This window comes from Pongo abelii, chromosome 17, assembly GCF_028885655.2.
Source record: "Pongo abelii isolate AG06213 chromosome 17, NHGRI_mPonAbe1-v2.0_pri, whole genome shotgun sequence".
NCBI lineage: Eukaryota > Metazoa > Chordata > Mammalia > Primates > Hominidae > Pongo > Pongo abelii.
In genome coordinates, this window is record NC_072002.2 from 94,257,746 (window position 1) to 94,276,927 (window position 19,182).

General features: G+C 43.4%; 1 protein-coding gene across 10 annotated transcripts in view; it reads left to right on the forward strand.

Annotated features, from left to right (window-relative positions):
* Positions 1–4,783: 4,783 nt before the first annotated feature.
* Positions 4,784–19,182, forward strand: part of ATP9B (ATPase phospholipid transporting 9B (putative)) — a 305,109-nt gene continuing 290,710 nt past the window's right edge. For 9 of the 10 annotated variants that reach the window (XM_002828331.6, XM_054538120.2, XM_063716967.1 and 6 more), the window contains exon 1: positions 4,789–5,047. In XM_002828331.6, coding sequence (XP_002828377.3) covers positions 4,821–5,047 — 227 coding nt within the window. In that variant the 5' untranslated portion in view covers positions 4,789–4,820. Of the gene's footprint in view, positions 5,048–19,182 lie in introns of all 10 variants that reach the window. The other variant, XM_009252491.4, reaches the window with a different exon arrangement.

Genomic DNA, 19,182 nt, shown 5'->3' on the forward strand with positions numbered 1-19,182 from the left:
GGCGGGATTGGCGACTTGCATGTGAAAGGTGTGCTTGCATCTCTAAGAATGGATAAGCCATAGGCAGGACCAGAGCATCAAGAATATAGAAAATAAAATGTAGTTAATACGCATCAAAGCAGAAACTATTTGTACCTCTATTGGCAAACATCTTCAAGTTAACATGCAATTTTGCTAAGTCAAAGACTTTCATCAACTAGTAAGCAGTGAGTTGAACAAAGTACGTTCCCCTCATCTTTGGGTGGGACTGTCCCTTTGTATGACATTAAATGACATTTGTTTCTCCTTTTTGCCGTACTTTCAAATTCTAGCCATCAGTATCATCTTCCTAAAACTCAGGTGGCAACTTGAGGTTAGAGGTTAAGGGTATGGCCTTTGGCACCTGCGTTGAAGCCTGGCTCTGCAGCTGTGAGCACTGTGACCTCGGGCAGATTGCCTACCCCTCTGTGCTCCAGGCTCCTCATCTGGGGAAAGGTGAAGGATACTCACAGAGCTTACCTCATGGGGAGGCTACTATAATCAATGGTTGCATGGCGTATATTTTTCTATGCTTTTACTTTCAACTTTTCTGGGTCTTTCTATTTAATGTGAGATCTCTGAGACCTCAAGCATATAGTTTTGTTTTGTTTTTCTCTTTTTGTTTTTGTTTCAATTAGAGACAGAGTTTTGCCATGTTGCCCAAGCTGGTCTCAAACTCCCAGCCTCTAGCCATCTGCCCACCTCAGCCTCCCAAAGTGCTGGGATTACAGGCGTAAGCCACCACACCCGGTTGAGTTTTATTTTTAATGCAATCTGACAATCTGACTTTTTATTGAGGTATTTAGTCTGTTTACATTTAATGTACATAAACTGACCTTTGGGTTTGTCTCTACCATCTTCTTTGTTTCCTGCTTATTCCATCTGTTCTTTTTTCTTTAAACTTCTTTCACGGCTTCCTTGAAGTAATAAAGTATTTTCATTATACCTCTTCCTCCCTCCATTAACTTGTTAGTTAAACATTCTGTTGTTATTCTTTTCACGATTGCGCTAGGGTGGCATTGACCAATGGAGCCTTCTGCCGTGAGAGAGCCATTCTGTGCCTGCCTTTCCCACTCCTTCCTGCAGAACAGGGATGTGCACACGTTCCTCTAAAGGACCAGATGGTAACTATTTTAGGCCTTACAGGTTGTATGGTCTCTGTAGCATCTTCTTAACTCTACCATCATAGCTTGAGAGCAGCCATAGGTAATAAGTCAACAGATCAGTGTGGTTGTGTTTCAAAAGCACTTAATTCACAAAGCAGGTGGCAGGTGGCTTTTGCCCGCCAGCTGGCCCGCATCTACTCCATAGCCTCATGCTCTTTGAGGTAGCCTTGCTCCCAGGGCTCCAACTCAGGATGGATTCTATTCAGGGTCAACAATTTTCCTCATCTAATCCCTTTGGTCTGGGGTGAAACCAGTTTTCCACTATTGCTTCTCCCAGTTAATTCATCAAAAATATTTGGCTTTCTTATTTCCATCCATACCTCTGCAAACAGCTCCTTAAACTCTCTTCAGTTGAACGCTTTAAGTATGTCATCTTTTTCCTATTAAGATACCCACTGGGGCAGGGGCGTGGTGGCTCACACCTGTAATCCCAAGACTATGGGAGGCCGAGGCAGGTGGATCACTTGAGGTCAGGAGTTCGAGACCAGCCTGGCCGTCATGGTGAAATCCTGTCTCTACTAAAAATACAAAAATTAGCCGGGTATGGTGGCGGGCACCTGTAATCCCAGCTACTTGGGAGGCTGAGGCAGGAGAATCGCTTGAACCCGGGAGGTAGAGGTTGCAGTGAGCCGAGATTGCACCACCGCACTCCAGCCTGGGTGACAGAGTGAGACTCTGTCTCAAAAAAAAAAAAAAAAAAAAAAAAAAGATACCCACTGGTATAACTTCATACTTACGGACCTATGGCAAGTATTTCATTGTGTCCTAAGTAAAAACAAGCTGTTTCCCTATGTGTCTCCCTCTCCTACTAAACTTCCTAGAGGGCAGACACTATGCCTTAGTCATACTGATGTTCTCCATAAACCCTATCGTTAACTTTTGCATGCAATTGAAACTGAATAAGCAATTCAGAAATGGAGCCCGGAGAGGTTAGAATTAGGAAAAAAGAAATGAGTATCATTTACCTAAGTGGGTAGGTGATGAAAGAAGAGTTTTCAAGAGAGATGGAGTACGTAAAGGAAGAGAGCTAGTTGATTTAGTCTGGACATTAAGGGAGGAAAAAATTTACAAGGAGCTGGTGTGAAAACTGCCTGTTGTTGAGTGTTATGGTTTGGCTGTGTTCCCACCCAAATCTCATCTTGAATTGTAGCTCCCATAATTCCCATGTGTTGTGGGAGGGACACAGTGGGAGATAACTGAATCATGGGGGCTGTTTCCCCCATACTGTCCTCATGGTAGTGAATCAGTCTCATGAGATCTCATGGTTTTATAAGGAGAAACCCCTTTTTCTTGGTTCTCATTCTCTCTCTTGCCTTCTGCCATGATTGTGCGATCTCCCCAGCCATGTGGAACCGTGAGTCCATTAAATTGAGTGAGGGTGAGGAGATGGTGTTATCAGTGTGAGTTATTAACTGTGAGGATGAGGAGAGGATATGAACAGTGTCAGTGATTAGTGAGGGTGAGGAGATGCTGTTATCACTGTTAGTTGTTGAGTGACAGTGAGGAGATGGTGTTGTCACTGTCAATTACTGAGTGTTAGGAGATGATGTTGTCACTGTCAGTAGTTGAGTGAGGGTGAGGAGATGGTGTTGTCACTGTCAGTAGCTGACTGAGGGTGAGGAGATGCTGTTGTCATAGTCAGGTGTTGAGTGAGAGTGAGGAGATGGTCTCACTGTCAGGTGTTGAGTGAGGGTGTAGATGATGTTACTGTCAGTTATTGAGTGAGGCTGAGGAGATGGTGTTGTCACTGTCAGTTGTTGAGTGAGGGTGAGGAGATGCTGTTGTCACTGTCAGGTGTTGAGTGAGGGTGAGGAGATGGTGTCACTGTCAGTTGTTGAGTGAGGGTGAGGAGATGCTGTTGTCACTGTCAGGTGTTGAGTGAGGGTGAGGAGATGGTGTCACTGTCAGTTGTTGAGTGAGGGTGAGGAGATGCTGTTGTCACTGTCAGTTGTTGAGTGAGGGTGAGGAGATGGTGTCACTGTCAGTTGTTGAGTGAGGGTGAGGAGATGGTGTTGTCACTGTCAGTAGTTGAGTGAGGGTGAGAAGATGCTGTTGTCACTGTCAGTAGTTGAGTGAGGGTAAGGAGACAGTGTTATCACTGTCAGGTGTTGAGTGAGGGTGAGGAGATGGTGTTACAGTGCCAGTGCTGTGAGAATGAGATGGTGTTATCAATATCAGTTGTTGAATGTGGGTGAGAGATGGTGTGAACAGTGTCAGCGGCTGAGAGTGAGGTAGAGAAATGATGGGTGAAGTCCCTTGTCAATTAGGAGGCCATTGGTGTCTTTTGAAAGTAGTTAGTGTCTGTGGAGTGGCATGTATTCAAGCTACATGAAAAGCAGCTGAGAAGCAAACTGGCAATCAGAGTGGCAGCAACAAATTAAGAATATTCATATTCATAAAGACCATTTTTTATAATGAAAAAGTAATACATGCAGATGGGGGAGGATCACCTGAACCTTGAGAGGTGGAAGCTGTAGTGAGCCGTGATCAAAACATTACACTCCAGCCTGGGTGACAGAGACCCCATCTCCAAAAAACAGAAAAGAAAGGCATTTATAAGTTCATGTTGAACAGTGTTTCAGACACCTAGACAAAATTTATATGTCATGAAAATGGAATATCAGAAAAACATTGGTTAAAAAAACACAAGTGAGTAAATCAGAAATACGCGAGGTAAGCGGTGCATCAGTTTGCCGGCTTCCAGGTGCAGCGGGTGATGGAGGTGGAAGGGAGCTGTCCTCGGGACAGGAAATGAAACAAACCCAATCAAAGCCGTGTATTCGTTTATTCAATATCGTTTTGCTTTCTTGTGTAGACTGAGGGTGTAAACCTCGTTTCTGAGAGTCGCCTATAGGACTTTTCAGCAGGCTGTGGGCCTAGAGGTGGGGGATGTGGACTCAAGCTAAAGACCAAGAACCAGAGAAAGGAGGAAAGCGGCAGTGACGAAGCAGGACAAGAACATCTCGGAAATTCAGCCCGGCGCGGTGGGCGCGCCTGGGGTCGCGGTGCTTTGGGGGCCCGGGCCTCGTAACACGACCCTGCCTGTGAACGCACAGACACCAGCGGTTCCAAGGGCGCGGGCAGGCAGCGGGCACCGAAGGCAGGGTGGAGAAGTGCGGGGCGGCAGCAAGAAGCCGCGCGGCGAGGAGGGCGCGTGGGGCCCCACACAGCCATGGGGCGCGCGCACTACTGACAGCGCAGGCTCTGGACCGCTAAGGAGGCCGCGCGCGCCCACGCGTGTCCCCGGCAGAGCTTCCAGGAGACAGCTGCGAGGCCCTTCCACCCGCGGACCAGAGCACGCCGGGTCGAACCACGACCCACGTGCAGGTCCTCGCGCGCTCCCGGAAGGCCAGCCGGTGGTGGCGCACGCGCGCCCCACCCCGCCGATCGGTGACGTCATCGGACCCGTCACGCGGCGGGGGCGGGGCCTCGGAACGCGACGCCCCCCCGTCCCAGCCTTAGCCACTCGTGACGTCATCGCCCGGACTCCACCGCCTACCGCGCCGCGCTTTTGCCACCCTGGGTACGTCATCGTGCGCCGACGCCCAAAAGAGGGCGGGGCCTAGGGACGCCACGCCTTCCGCGGCGCCGCCGCTCGTGACGTCATCGGACCTCGCCGCTTGGCGGAGGCGGGGAATGTCCGCGGGCGGTGCCTCAGCCGGGGTTGGCGCTGAGGGGAGAGGGCGGGGAAAAGGTGGTGAATTGAGGGGAAAGCGGGAGGGGCGGGAAAGGGGCGGTCGGAACATGGCGGACCAGATCCCGCTTTACCCGGTGCGTAGCGCCGCGGCGGCCGCAGCCAACCGCAAACGCGCGGCCTACTACAGCGCCGCGGGGCCCAGGCCGGGAGCCGACCGGCACAGCAGGTAACCGAGGCGGCACTGGCGCCCGTCCCCCGCCGACGCTCCCTGGGGCCCCCAGCCCACCGCAGGAACCCGGAGCCGGGAGGGTCTGGGGTCGCTACCGGCGCGTCCCATCTGTGCGCCGGGAGCCGGGAGTCCTCTGCGTTCTGGGCGCGCCGCAGCTGTGGCGTCCGCCGGTGGTGAGGGCCGCGGGCAACTGCCGGGGCGAGCGGCTGCATCCCCGGGACGCCTGGGCCGAGCGCAGGAGCCAGAACGGGAGCAGAGAACCGCGGTCCAGTGTTGAGGGGTGGCTGCTCTCCTAAAGTAAACGGGGATCAAAAGTGCTAACTTCTCGGATAATTCAAAGTCTCCGAAACTTGTTTGTGTAGCCCTGTGAATTGTGAAGGTGACGGATGCAACTTTTAATTGCATTGTTAAAAACACACTCCTTATTGAAATGACTTCGACATTTCGATATCTTTGCTAGGCACACTTTTTATTTAAACATATATATACAAAGTGCTTTTTGTCGTCAAGTAATTTTGCTTTTAGGAAAGAGAAATGGGGTATTGAGAACGGTTAACTTGTTTAGTGGGGTCACAGGTTAGCAGCAGAATTAATGTACAGACCTTTCATACCCGAGATTGGATTTAGCTCTTATTTAACTTATTTCTCATTCAAAGAAAAGAAAATTTTAAAAAGTAAGTGTTGCTTCTTATAGTTTTTGAAGTTTTATTCCAGAGGAATTGTCGAAAACATAATTTCACTCAATATGTAGTTCCTTCAGAATTTGAGTTTTTGAATAATTTTTGTTTTCGGCCATTTGAGAGACTATAACATATAGCTCAAAGTACATACTGGAATGTTATAACGCTGATTTGAGTGTTGATTTACCTACTAGCGGTTTACTCTTGGGTAACTTATTTAAACTCCAGCCATGGTCCCTCATCTGTAAAATGCTGGATAATATTTTTTCTTACGGGATTACTGGGGATTACAGTAGAACATGTGTAAGGTGCCCTTTTTTCAGTGCTTGGTTGGAAGTGGGTTCTGGTGTTACCTATAACAGTAATTGTGTTAGTAAATCTGTTTAATTTTAGGAATTCGTTTTTTGGAAATGTGCCACCTGTTTCAAAATAGGTTTCCATCACAGATTGAATCCGTTTTTGCCTCGTACTTTGAAGCACTGTCATGTGGTGCACACACATTCAAGATTTTTTGTCTTCTTGGTGGATTGTCCTTTCATTGTTAATGTTCCTCTGTCTCTGGTAATTTTCTTTGCTCTAAAATCTTTATTAGATATTGATGTCGCCATTTATGCTTTTTTTTTATTAATGTTTGCATGGTATTAGCTTTCAACTTACCTATGTTGAATTTGAAGTGAGTTTCTTGTTGGATCTTATGATCATATTTTTTATTGACTATGCCATTCTCTTTTGATTGGCATATTTACACCATTTACATTTACGATAATTACTGATACGTTAGAATATAAGTGTGCCATTTATTATCTGTGTTCTGTTTCTTCTGATTCTCATTCTGATTCCTGTTTCTTTTTTCTTTTTTTTTTTTTTTTGCCACTTTTTGGGTTACTTGGACACTTTTTTGGTATCCGTATAGTGTGTTTGAGATTAGGTGTTTGTATAGTTTTCACAGTGCTTGCTCTGGGTATTACAATATACAAATGTGACTTATCACCATGGTGTATTGCTGTATTTCACCACTTCTAGTCAAGTGTGGAAACCCTTCTTTCACTTAGGTCCTCACTTTAAATATCATGTCCTGGGTATCAGATGGTGTTACAGTTTTTGTGTCAGTCATCAAATATGGTTTATAAAACTCATGATGATAAGGATAGTGTATTGCACATACCACGTACCCATATTTCCCCTTTTTCTATTGTTCTTCCTTTTTTTTTTTTGAGACAGGGTCTCGCTCTGTTGTCCAGGCTGGAGTTAGTGATGTGATCGTAGCTCATTACAGCCTTGACCTGTTGGGTCCAGGCAATCCACCCATGTAGCTGGGACTATAGGCACATACGACCATGCCTGGCTAATTAAAAAAATTTTTTTTGAAGAGACAGCATCTTGCTATATTGCCCAGCTGGTCTCAAGTGATCCTCCTGTGTCATTCTCCCAGAGTGTTAGGATTAAGGCGTGAGCCATGGCTGCTAGCCTGCCATTCTTTTCTTAGCACTTGAAAAATCTTGTGCTGCTTCCTTCTTGAGTCCGTGGTTTCTGATTAGGATGCTGCTGTCACTCAGATTGATGTTCCCCTATAGATAATGTGTCATTTCTCTCTGGCTGCTTTCAAGTTTTTACTTTGTCTTTAGTTTTCAGAAGTTTAATTATGATGTGTCTTGTCATGGATTTCTTTGGATTTCATGTTTGGTTTTTTTTTTTTTTTTTTTTTTTTTTTTGGTCTTCGACTAAATTTAGGAAGTTTTTAGCCATTATTTCAACTATTCTTTGTTGTTGTTGAAATAATGGAGAGTTGCTCCCACTCTCTTCTCTCCATTTGGATTTCCAGTGTTAAGAAAGTTGGATCTTATGTTGGTGTTTCATAATTCCCTTAGGCTTTTTCCCTGTTTCTTTTCTCTGTGTTGTTCAGATTGTGTAAATTCTATTAATCTCTTCTCAAGTTCCCTAATTCCTTACTCTGTTATCTCCACTCTATTCTCAATCTCATCCAGTGAGGTTTTATTTCTGTTATTGTATTTCTCAGTTTTATAATTTCTGTTTGTTTCAAGATAATATTTGATTGTGGAAGCATTTTTATGTCTGCTGCTTTAAAATGGTTGTCATATAATTAATGCCAGTATCTGAGTTAGCTCAGCGTCGGTGTCATGTGATTGCCTTTTCTAATTCAGATTGTGAATGTTCTGGCTCTTGGTTTGACAGATGGTTTTCGACTGTCTCTTGGGTATTTTGTATATTAGGAGAATTTGGGTTCTATTTACATCTTTTATTTTAGCGTGCAGCCACCCTGTTTAGATTCAGCACATAGGTCCTGGACTACATTTGTGGGCTGTGGTTCTAAATGACATTTTAATTCCCAGAGCCTTTGTGCTGTGATCTTTGGTCTGCTTGGTTTATGTGGTATCACTGGGGCTCTTCCTGGTCTCTGTTGGTGCTGCGTGAGAGGGAAAGGTGGATTTTCCTAGGCCTGGCGTCTCTTACTGAAAGATGGAAGTGTCCTACCCATGGGGATGAAGAGGCTTCTTTGGCTGGGCCCTGGCTGTGGCTGTATCCCATCCATATGGACCCAGTGGCTGTCCTGGTGTGTCTGGGTTGGAGAAGAGGAGTCTTAGCACCACCATGGTAAAAGGGTTCCTGTGGCAGAATCCCTCTTGCTGGTGCCACCTCGATGCTCTGATGTCTTGGAGCAAGCTTGGTCTTAGGTTATGGATAAAAAGGTTTTCTGGACCGGGCCCCTTATGTGGTTGGGGTTGCACCTGTCGGTGCTGCCTGGCTCTCCCTAATGAGAGAGAGCAGTCTCGGACATGAGGGGCACAGAGCCTTCCTGGGCCAGCAGCTTGTAGTGGCAAGTTCCCCTTACTGCTACTGCCCAGATGCCCCGGTATCCCCTGATGGGAGAAGGGAGTCTCAGGCCCCAGTATCCCTTGGTGGGAGAGGGGAGTCTCAGGAAGTCACTGCTGCCTTCTTACCTTCTTCCAGAACTCTCCTTTCATTGGCTCTTGCTTAATTACCAGGGTTTATAGTTGGACTTAACTGGGGAAGAGCAGAGAAATGGGTCTGTGGCATTTTGTCTGGACCAGAAGTTGTGCTTCTACATTATTTTCTGAAGTTGGGTTTTATTTTATCGTGGTAACATACACATAGTTTATAAAGTTAAGTGGTGCTTTTACAAGGCTTACAGTAAGATATTGTGACTCTACCTGTATGTTGGTAAGTAGTCTCTGGCTTTTGAAAAGAACATTTATTTTGCTATTAAATGTTGATTATTACCTTTTAGTTAATGTTGCTGTTGAGTTCATCTTCCCTTGTGACTTTGTTTATTCTCTTTAGAGTTTTTTTTTTTTTTTTTTTTGAGATGGAGTCTTGCTCTGTCCCCCAGGCTGGAGTGCAGTGGTGCAATCTTGGCTCACTGCAAGCTCTGCCTCCCAGGTTCACGCCATTCTCCTGCCTCAGCCTCTCGAGTAGGTGGGACTACAGGCGCCCACCACCACGCCTGGCTAATTTTTTTGTATTTTCAGTAGAGACGGGGTTTCACCGTGTTAGCCGGGATGGTCTCGATCTCCTGACCTCATGATCCGCCCGTCTCGGCCTCCCAAAGTGCTGGGATTACAGGCGTGAGCCACTGCCCCAGGCCCAGAGTTTTTTTTTTTTTGAGACATGGTCTCAGTCTGTTACCCAGGCTGGAGTGCAGTGGCATGATCATGGCTCACTACAGCCTCGACCTTCTGAGCTCAAGCCATCCTCCTGCTTTACCTCCAGAGTAGCTGGGATAGTAGGCACACGCCAACATGCCCAACTAATTTTTTAATTTTTTTTGGTAGAGATGGGGTTGCACTGGACTTGAACTCCTGGGCTCAGTGATCGCTTTCTATTGGCCTTCCAAAGCGCTGGGATTACAAGCATGAGCCAGTGCACCCTGCCTCTTTTTAGAGTTTTATCAATTGTTGTTTCACATATTTTGCAGGTCTGTTGTTTGATGCATACACATTTGAGATTCCTGTGTGTTCTTGATGGATTGACACTTTTATCATTATGTAGTTCACCCATGTGTCTCTGGTAATTTTTCTGCTCTGAAATCTTTATCTGACACTAATATAGCCACCTCTGCTTTCCTTCAATTAATGTTTGCATGGTATATAATTTTCCATCCTTTCTCTCTCAAGTCACTTATATTTGAAGTGATTTTCTGGTAGTTGTCATACGGTTGGTTCGTTTTTTTTTTACCCACCACCATTGTGTGTTTTTTGATTGATATATTTAGAAGGTTTATGTTCAGCGTAATGTTTGATATGCCATTTTATTTTTTTGCTTTCTGTTTTTGTTTCTCTGTTTTCTTTTTCCTGCCTTACAGGTTATGCTTCAACATTTTTTAGAATTCCAGTTTGATTTATCTATAGCGTTCTTCAGTGTATTTCTTTGTGTAGATATTACTTAGTGCTAGCTCTAGGAATTACATTACAAATACATAACTCATTGAAGTGTACTGTTGTTGGTATTTTAACAGTTGTTGGGTAAAGTGTAAGAGCTTTACCTCTTTAAATCCCTTTATCCTCCCATTGGTAATATAATACTCATGTAAAAGTGCATGTAGATTTTACATATGTAAAAGTATATAAATATTTCCCTTATATACAATTAGAACCCTATATCAGACAGTGTTACAATTTTTGCTTTCTCTCAAACAATCTAAAATATTCAAGAGGCAAAGGAAAGCCTATTATATTGACCTACCCTTTCTGCCCTTTCTGTTTTCTTATTTCCTGATAGTCCACAGTTTCTTATTTTTGTTCTGTTTCAATAATTCTCTAACTATTCTTTTAGGGTAAGTCTACTGGAAACAAATTCTCTTCGTTTTCCCTCATCTGAAGATGGCTGTATTTCTCCTTCATTCCTGAAGGATAATTTCACCAGATACGGAATTTGGAGTTGACAGTTCTTTTCTTTCAGAACTTGAAAAATGTTATGCCACTTCTTTCTGGTCTCCGTGCTTTCTGATGAGAAATCTGATATCATTTGAGTTGTTTTTCCTTTTGAGATAGGTGTCACTTTTCTCTTACTACTTTCAAGCATTTTTTTAAGGCTTTAGTTTTTAGTCGTTTGACTATTCTGGGTCTTGGTATGGATTTCTTTAGGATTACCCTGTTTAGGGTTTGCTTAGTATCCTAAGTCTATAAGTTTGTATCTTTTGTCAAATCTGAGAAGTTTGCAGCCATTCTTTGAGTGCTTTTTGAGCTCTACTCTCCATTTCTTCTTTTACCCTGGTGACATCTTGTGAAATCTTTTCTTGTACCATAGGGTCCTGAGTTTCTGCTCATTTTTTCTAAGTCCATGTCCTGTTCATATTGGGCAGTTTCTGTTGGTTTGTCTTAAAAGTTCACTGATTTTTTTTCCCCGTTTTTTTGGTTTTACTGTTGAGCCCATCCATTAAGATTTTTAGTTTCAAAATTTCCAGTTGATTCTTCTTCATACTAGCAGTGTCTCTTCTGAGACTTTATATTTTTTTCATTTGTTTCAAGTCTGTTCATAATTGTCCATTGAGACATTTTTATGACACGTGTTTAAAAATCCTCATTAGATAATTTCAGTATCTGTGTTGTTTTGATGTTGACATCTATTGATTCTCTTTTCTCATTTGAGTTGAAATTTTTCTGGTTTTGGGGATAATGAGTGATTTTCCAGTATAGCCTAGACATTTTGGGTATTATGTTATGAGATTTGGGACCTTATTTAAATCTTCTGCTTATCAGGCCTGGTGGTGGTGGGAGTGGAATGTGGGGGTTACTGCCAGAAGGTGCTGAAGAGCCAGATTCCCTTCACAGCCCCCTTTGACATCTGGGAAGGGAAGGTACCATGTGACTACCGGCTCCCCAGTGGTCTCTGCTAGCAACACCTTGGCTGGGAAGGGAAGGGAAGGAGTGCCTGGTTACTGCAGGCCTGTGGCCTCCACTGACATTGCGTGGGTGGTGTTACCTTTTAGAAGGTGGTTAGATTTACCACTTTTCACTAGGCCTCCTCTGACGTTATAGAGATGGGCAGGAGTGCTTTATTACTGCCATTTGGAGATGTTAAATAAAATGTACCAGAGGCCATTATTTCAGACTAAGCTCCTGCACCAGGCCAAGCAGACCAGAACAAACCAGAATGGAGTCACTTGTGCTAGGTGCCACAATCAAACTAAATTAAAAACAGGCCAATTTCCTCAAAAACAAGAGATTCACAGCAACCAATCATAAGGGGGCCAAACTGAGCCAGCATAAGAGAGTCCTCTCTACTTTACCCTGTAAGGAAGGTAACTTTGAAATGCCCAGTCTGTATTTTGTTCCTTGTATCTGCTTTCTGCAGCCCTCTCTGGCTGTGAAGTTTACTTACCTCTGCTGCTCAGCATATCTGAGTATCTTTCTATTTCATAGATGCAATACTGCCTGATTTGCTAATAAAAGCCAGTTCGATCTTTAAACTAAATTTTTTGAAACTTTAACAGGGACGAGCATCTGGCACCCTTGTGCACATACCCTACAACGACTGCCAGGCTTGGATGGATGTCCCCACTCCTGACTTGGTCTGCCCTGACACCACCTGGGCAATGGGGAGAGTATCTTCCTACAGCTGGGGAGTGTGGGAGTCCAGGCTTCATGCACTCTTTGCTGTTCAATGTAGGTGAGGCTATTTGCTTTTTCTGTCATCTTTGGATGGGATATAGCAATTACTGTCAAAAATTTTTCGCTCTGCTAGGCTGCCCTTTTCCTAGTCCTTTGGCTAGAGAGACCAGACTTTTCTTGGGGACTTTTTTGGTCTGTGTCTGTTACTTTTCTGGTTGCTAACTCTCTAGTACACAACATGGGCATGAGACCAAAAGGAAATACTGGAAACTCACTGTTGTCTTGTTCTCTGGGTCCAAGGACCTTGCTGGTCTGCCCTCTTCTCTCCACGTTTTGATGTATAATGTCCAGGGTTTTTATCTGTGTTTAGTGGGAAGAATAGGGAGTAGCACATCTACTCCATCTTGGTCTAGAACTGGAAGGAAGGAGCAGTTTACATTTTTTCTTTTTTCTTCTTTTTATTTACTCTTTTTTATTTTAAAATTGCTTCATTTACTCATTTTTAACAGCTTTTTTGATACAGTTTACATACATACAAGTTACCCACTTAAAGTGTATAGTTCAGTTTTTTTTTTTTTATGCTTTAAGTTCTGGGATACTTGTGCAGAATGTGCAGGTTTGTTGCATAGGTATACACATGCTGTGGTGGTTTGCTGCACCCATCAACCCATCATCTACATTAGGTATTTCTCCTATTGTTATCCTTCACTTAGCCCCCCACACCCTGACAGGCCCCAGTGTGTGTTGTTCCCCTCCCTGTGTCCATGTGTTCTCATTGTTCAACTCCCATTTATGAGTGAGAACATGCGGTGTTTGGTTTTCTGTTCTTGTGTTAGTTTGCTGAGAATGATAGTTTCCAGCTTCATCCATGTCCACGCAAAGGACGTGAACTCATCCTTTTTTATGGCTGCATAGTATTCCATGGTGTGTTTGTGCCACATTTTCTTTATCCAGTCTGTCATTGATGGGCATTTGGGTTGGTTCCAAGTCTTTGCTATTGTGAGTAGTGCTGCAATAAACATACATGTGCATGTGTCTTTATAGTAGAATGATTTATAATCCTTTGGGTATATACCCAGTAATGGGATTGCTGGGTCAGAGGGTATTTCTGGTTCTAGATCCTTGAGGAATTGCTACACTGTCTTCCACAATGGTTGAACTAATTTACACTCCCACCAACAGTATAAAAGCGTTCCTATTTCTCCACATCCTCTCCAGCATCTGTTGTTTCCTGATTTTTTAGTGATTACCATTCTAACTGGCGTGAGATAGTATCTCATTGTGGTTTTGATTTGCATTTCTCTGATGAGCTTTTCTTCATATGTTTGTTGGCCGCATAAATGTCTTCATTTGAAAAGTGTCTGTTCATATCGTTTGCCTGCTTTTTGATGGGATTGGTTTGTGTTTTTCTTGTAAATTTAAGTTCCTTGTAGATTCTACATATTAGCCCTTTGTCAGATGGATAGATTGCAAAAATTTTCTCCCATTCTGTAGGTTGCCTGTTCACTCTGATGGTAGTTTCTTTTGCTGTGCAGGAGCTCTTTAGTTTAATTAGATTCCATTTGTCAATTTTGGCTTTTGTTGCCATTGCTTTTGGTGTTTTAGTCATGAAGTCTTTGCCCATGCCTATGTCCTGAATGGTATTGCCTAGGTTTTCTTCTAGGGTTTTTATAGTTTTAGGTCTTACATTTACGTCTTTAAGCCACTTTGAGTTAATTTTCATGTAAGTTGTAAGGAAGGGGTCCAGTTTCAGTTTTCTGCATATGGCTAGCCAGTTTTCCCAACACCATTTATTAAATAGGGAATCCTTTCCCCATTGCTTGTTTTTGTCAGGTTTGTTAAAGATCAGATGGTTTTCGATGTGCGACGTTATTTCTGAGGCCTCTTTTCTGTTAACATTGGTCTATATATGTGTTTTGGTACCAGTACCATACTGTTTTGATTACTGTAGCCTTGTAGTATAGTTTGAAGTCAGATAGCATGGTGCCTCCAGCTTTGCTCTTTTTGCTTAGGATTGTCTTGGCTATGTGGGCTCTTTTTTTGGTTCCATATGAAGTTTAAAGTAGTTTTTTTCTAATTCTGTGAAGAAAGTCAGTGTTAGCTTGATGGGGATAGCATTGAATCTGTAAATTACTTTGGGCAGTATGGCCATTTTCACAATATTGATTCTTCCTATCCATGAGCATGGAATGTTTTTCCATTTCTTTGTGTCCTCTCTTATTTCCTTGAGCAGTGGTTTGTAGTTCTCCTTGAGGAAGTCCTTCACACCCTTATAAGTTGTATTCCTAGTTATTTTATTCTCTTTGTAGCAGTTGTGAATGGAAATTCACTCATGATTTGGCTCTTTGTCTATTATTGGTGTATAGGAATGCCTGTGATTTTTGCACGTTGATTTTGTATCCTGAGACTTTGCTAAGTTGCTTATCAGCTTAAGGAGATTTTGGGTTTTCTAAGTATACAATCATGTAATCCGCAAAGAGAGACAATTTGACTTCCTCTTTCCCTATTTGAATACCCTTTATTTCTTTCTCTTGCCTGATTGCCCTGTCCAGGACTTCCAATACTATGTTGAATAGGAGTGGTGAGAGAGGGCATCCTTGTCTTGTGCTGGTTTTCAAAGGGAATGCTTCCAGCTTTTGCCCATTCAGTATGATATTGGCTGTGGGTTTGTCATAAATAGCCCTTATTATTTTGAGATACATTCCATCAATACCTACTTTATTGAGAGTTTTCAGCATGAAGGGGTGTTGAATTTTATCGAAGGCCTTTTCTGCATCTATTGAGATAATCATGTGGTTTTTGTCATTGGTTCTGTTTATGTGATGGATTACATTTATTGATTTGTGTATGTTGAACCAGCCTTGCATCCCAGGGATGAAGCTGACTTGATCGTGGTGGATAAGCTTTTTGATGTGCTGCTGGATTCGGTTTGCCAGTATTTTATTGAGGATTTTCACATTGATGTTCATCAGGGATATTGGCCTGAAATTTTCTTTTTTTATTGTGTCTCTCCCAGGTTTTGTTATCAGGATGATGCTGGCCTCATAAAATGAGTTAGGGAGGAGTCCCTCTTTTTCTGTTGTTTGGAATAGTTTCAGAAGGAATGGTACCAGTTCCTCTTTGTACTTCTGGTAGAATTTGGCTGTGAATCCAGCTGGTCGTGGGCTTTTTTTGGTTGGTAGGCTATTAATTACTGTCTCAGTTTCAGAACTTGTTATTGGTCTATTCAGGGATTCGACTTCTTCCTGGTTTAGTCTTGGGAGGGTGGATGTGTCCAGGAATTTCTTCTAGGTTTTCTAGTTTATTTGCATAGAGGTGTTTATAGTATTCTCTGATGGTAGTTTGTATTTCTCTGGGATCAGTGGTGATATCACCTTTGTCATTTTTTATTGTGTCTATTTGATTCTTCTCTCTTTACTTCTTTATTAGTCTGGCTAGTGGTCTATCTATTCAGTTAATCTTTTCAAAAAACCAGCTCTTGGATATTCATTATATCCAGCCAAACTAAACTGAAGGAGATAGAGACACGTAAAACCCTTCAAACCCTTTTCTTTGAAGGGTTTTTTGTGTCTCTATCTCCTTCAGTTTAGTTTGGCTGGTTATACAATTCTGGGTTGAAAATTCTTTTCTTTAAGAATGTTGAATATTGGACCTCACTCTCTTCTGGCTTGTAGGCTTTCTGCAGAGAGATCTGCTGTTAGTCTGATGGGCTTCCCTTTGTGGGTAACCTGACCTTTCTCTCTGGCTGCCCTTAACATTTTTTCCTTCATTTCAACCTTGATGAATCTGACGATTATGTGTCTTGGGGTTGCTCTTCTCAAGGAGTATCTTTGTGGTGTTCTCTGTATTTCCTGAATTTGAATGTTGGCCTGTCTTGCTAGGTTGGGGAAGTTCTCCTGGATAATATCTTGCAGAGTGTTTTCCAACTTGGTTCTATTCTCCCCGTCACTTTCAGATACACCAATCAAATGTAGGTTTGGTCTTTTCACATAGTCCCATGTTTCTTGGAGGCTTTGTTCATTCCTTTTCATTCATTTTTCTCTAATCTTGTCTTCACGCTTTATTTCATTGAATTGATCTTCGATCTCTGATATCCTTTCTTCCACTTGGTTTGGCTATTGATACTTGTGTATGCTTCATGAAGTTCTCGTGCTGTGTTTTTCAGCTCCATCAGGTAATTTATGTTCTTCTCTAAACTGGTTATTCTAGTTAGCAATTCCTCTAACTTTTTTTCAAGGTTCTTAGCTTCCTTGCATTGGGTTAGAACATGCTCCTTTAGCTCGGAGGAGTTTGTTATTACCCACCTTCTGAAGTCTACTTTTGTCAATTCGTCAAACTCCTTCTCCGTCCAGTTTTGTTCTCTTGCAGGTGAGGAGTTGTGATCCTTTGGAGGAGAAGAGGCGTTCTGGTTTTAGGAATTATCAGCCTTTTTGTGCTGGTTTTTCCTTATCTTCGTGGATTTATCTACCTTTGGTCTTTGATGCTGGTGACCTTCGGATGGAGTTTTTGTGTGGATGTCCTTTTTGTTGATGTTGATGCAATTCCTTTGTTTGTTAGTTTTACTTCTAGCAGTCAGGCCAATCTGTTGCAGGTCTGCTGGAGTTTGCTGGAGATCCACTCTGGATCCTGTTTACCTGGGTTTCACCAGCGGAGGTTGCAGAACAGCAAAGATTGCTGCCTGTTTTTTCCTCTGGGAGCTTCGTCCCAGAGGGGCACCTGTCGGATGCCAGCCAGAGCTCTCCTGTATGAGGTGTCTGTTGACCCCTGCTAGGAGGTGTCTCCCAGTCAGGATACATGGCAGTCAGGGATCCACTTGAGGAGGCAGTCTGTCCCTTAGCAGAGCTCAAGCGCTGTGCTGGGAGATACACAGCTCTCTTCAGAGTTGGCAGTCAGGAACATTTAAGTCTGCTGAGGCTGTGCCCACAGCCTGCCCTTCCCCCAGGTGCTCTGTCCCAGGAAGATGGGAGTTTTATCTATAAGCCCCTGACTGGGGCAGCTGCCTTTCTTTCAGAGATGCCCTTCCCAGAGAGGAGGAATCTAGAGAGGCAGTCTAGCTACAGTGGCTTTGCCAAGGTGTGGTGGGCTCTGCCTAGTTCAAACTTCCCAGCGGCTTTGTTTACACTGCGAGGGGAAAACCACCTACTCAAGCCTCAGTAATGGCAGACGCCCCTTGCCCCACCAAGCTCGGGCATCCCAGGTTGACTTAAGACTGCTGTGCTGGCAGCGAGCATTTCAAGCCAGTGAATCTTAGCTCGCTGGGCTCCGTGGGGGTGGGATCCGCTGAGGTAGACCACTTGGCTCCCTGGCTTCAGCCCCCTTTCCAGAAGAGCGAACAGTTCTGTCTTATTGGCATTCCAGGCGCCACTGGGGTATGAAAAAAGACCTCCTGCAGCTAGCCCGGTGTCTGCCCAAACGGCCACCCAGCTTTGTGCTTGAAATGCAGGGCCCTGGTGGTGTAGGTATCGAAAGGAATCTCCTGGTCTGCGGATTGAGAAGACCATGGGAAGTGCATAGTATCTGGGCCAAAATGCACTGTTCCTCACAGCACAGTCCCTCAGGGCTTCCCTTGGCTAGGGATGGGGAAGTTTGCCTGACTCCTTGCGCTTCCTGGGTGAGGCGACACCCCACTTTGCTTCAGCTTGCCCTCCTTGGGCTGCACCCACTGTCTGACCAGTCCCAGTGAGATGAGCTGGGTACCTCAGTTGGAAATGCAGAAATAACTTGCCTTCTGCCTTGATCTCATTGGGAGCTGCAGACCAGAGCTGTTCCTATTGACCATCTTCTTTTTTTTTTTTTGAGAGGGAGTCTTTCTCTGTTGCTAGGCTGGAGTGCAGTGGTGCCATCTTGGCTCACTGTAACCTCTCCCGGCTTCAAGCGATTCCCCTACCTTAGCCTCCCAAGTAGCTGGGACTACAGGCATGTGCCACCATGCCCGGCTAATTTTTTTTTGTTTTAGTAGAGACAGGGTTTCACCATGTTGGCCAGGATGGTTTTGATCTCCGGACTTCATGATCCACCCGCCTCGGCCTCCCAAATTGCTGGGATTACAGGTGTGAGCCACTGCGCCTGGCTCAGTTTTTTTTTTTTTTTAGAATATTCATAGATAAGTGTAACTGTCACCAAAGTCAACGTTTGAACGTGTTCATCGTGTCCAAAAGAAACCTCGTACCCTGTTGGGTACCCCGGGTATGAGTACCCCTATCATTTTCCTACCACCCTCCCATCCATTCCACCTATCCCCCAACCTCCATATCTGTAGAATTTTTTCACTGTAGTAAAATATAGGTAACTTAAAAGTTACCATTTTAACTATTTATAACAAGTCACTAATTTCAGAATGGCACACATTTCCCAAAACAAATATTAGAACATGACAATTTTGTTATAAACTTAATTCACTTCCCAATTTAAATTTTGGGAAGTGTGTGCTATATAATAGAATAAAAGTTAAAAAAAAAAAAAAGTAAGCATATTGTCTTAATTTACCAGAAACAGAATTTTACGTTATGTAGCCTAGATATCCACATTGGCAGTTGAAAACTAAATAGTTATTAGAAAAACAGCTTTCATATGAGCTTTACATCCCTTTGTGAGCTTTGAAAGCCTCCTTGACCATATGAAAATTACATTTTGCTCTTATGTATAAAGAATTGTAGTTATTGTATTTTAAAAGTTCTCAGGTTTTCCTTTAAGTGGAATTATTTTTATTTCATTATAATCATACTATTTTAGGATACAGTATATTTAAAAGATAACGTTGGTTAGTTGTTAAAACTTGTATAAAAATTTTCATGATTGGGCTTATATTTTATAAAAATTTCCAAGGGAAGAATTAGATGTGATTTGAGTATGATGTTAGTCC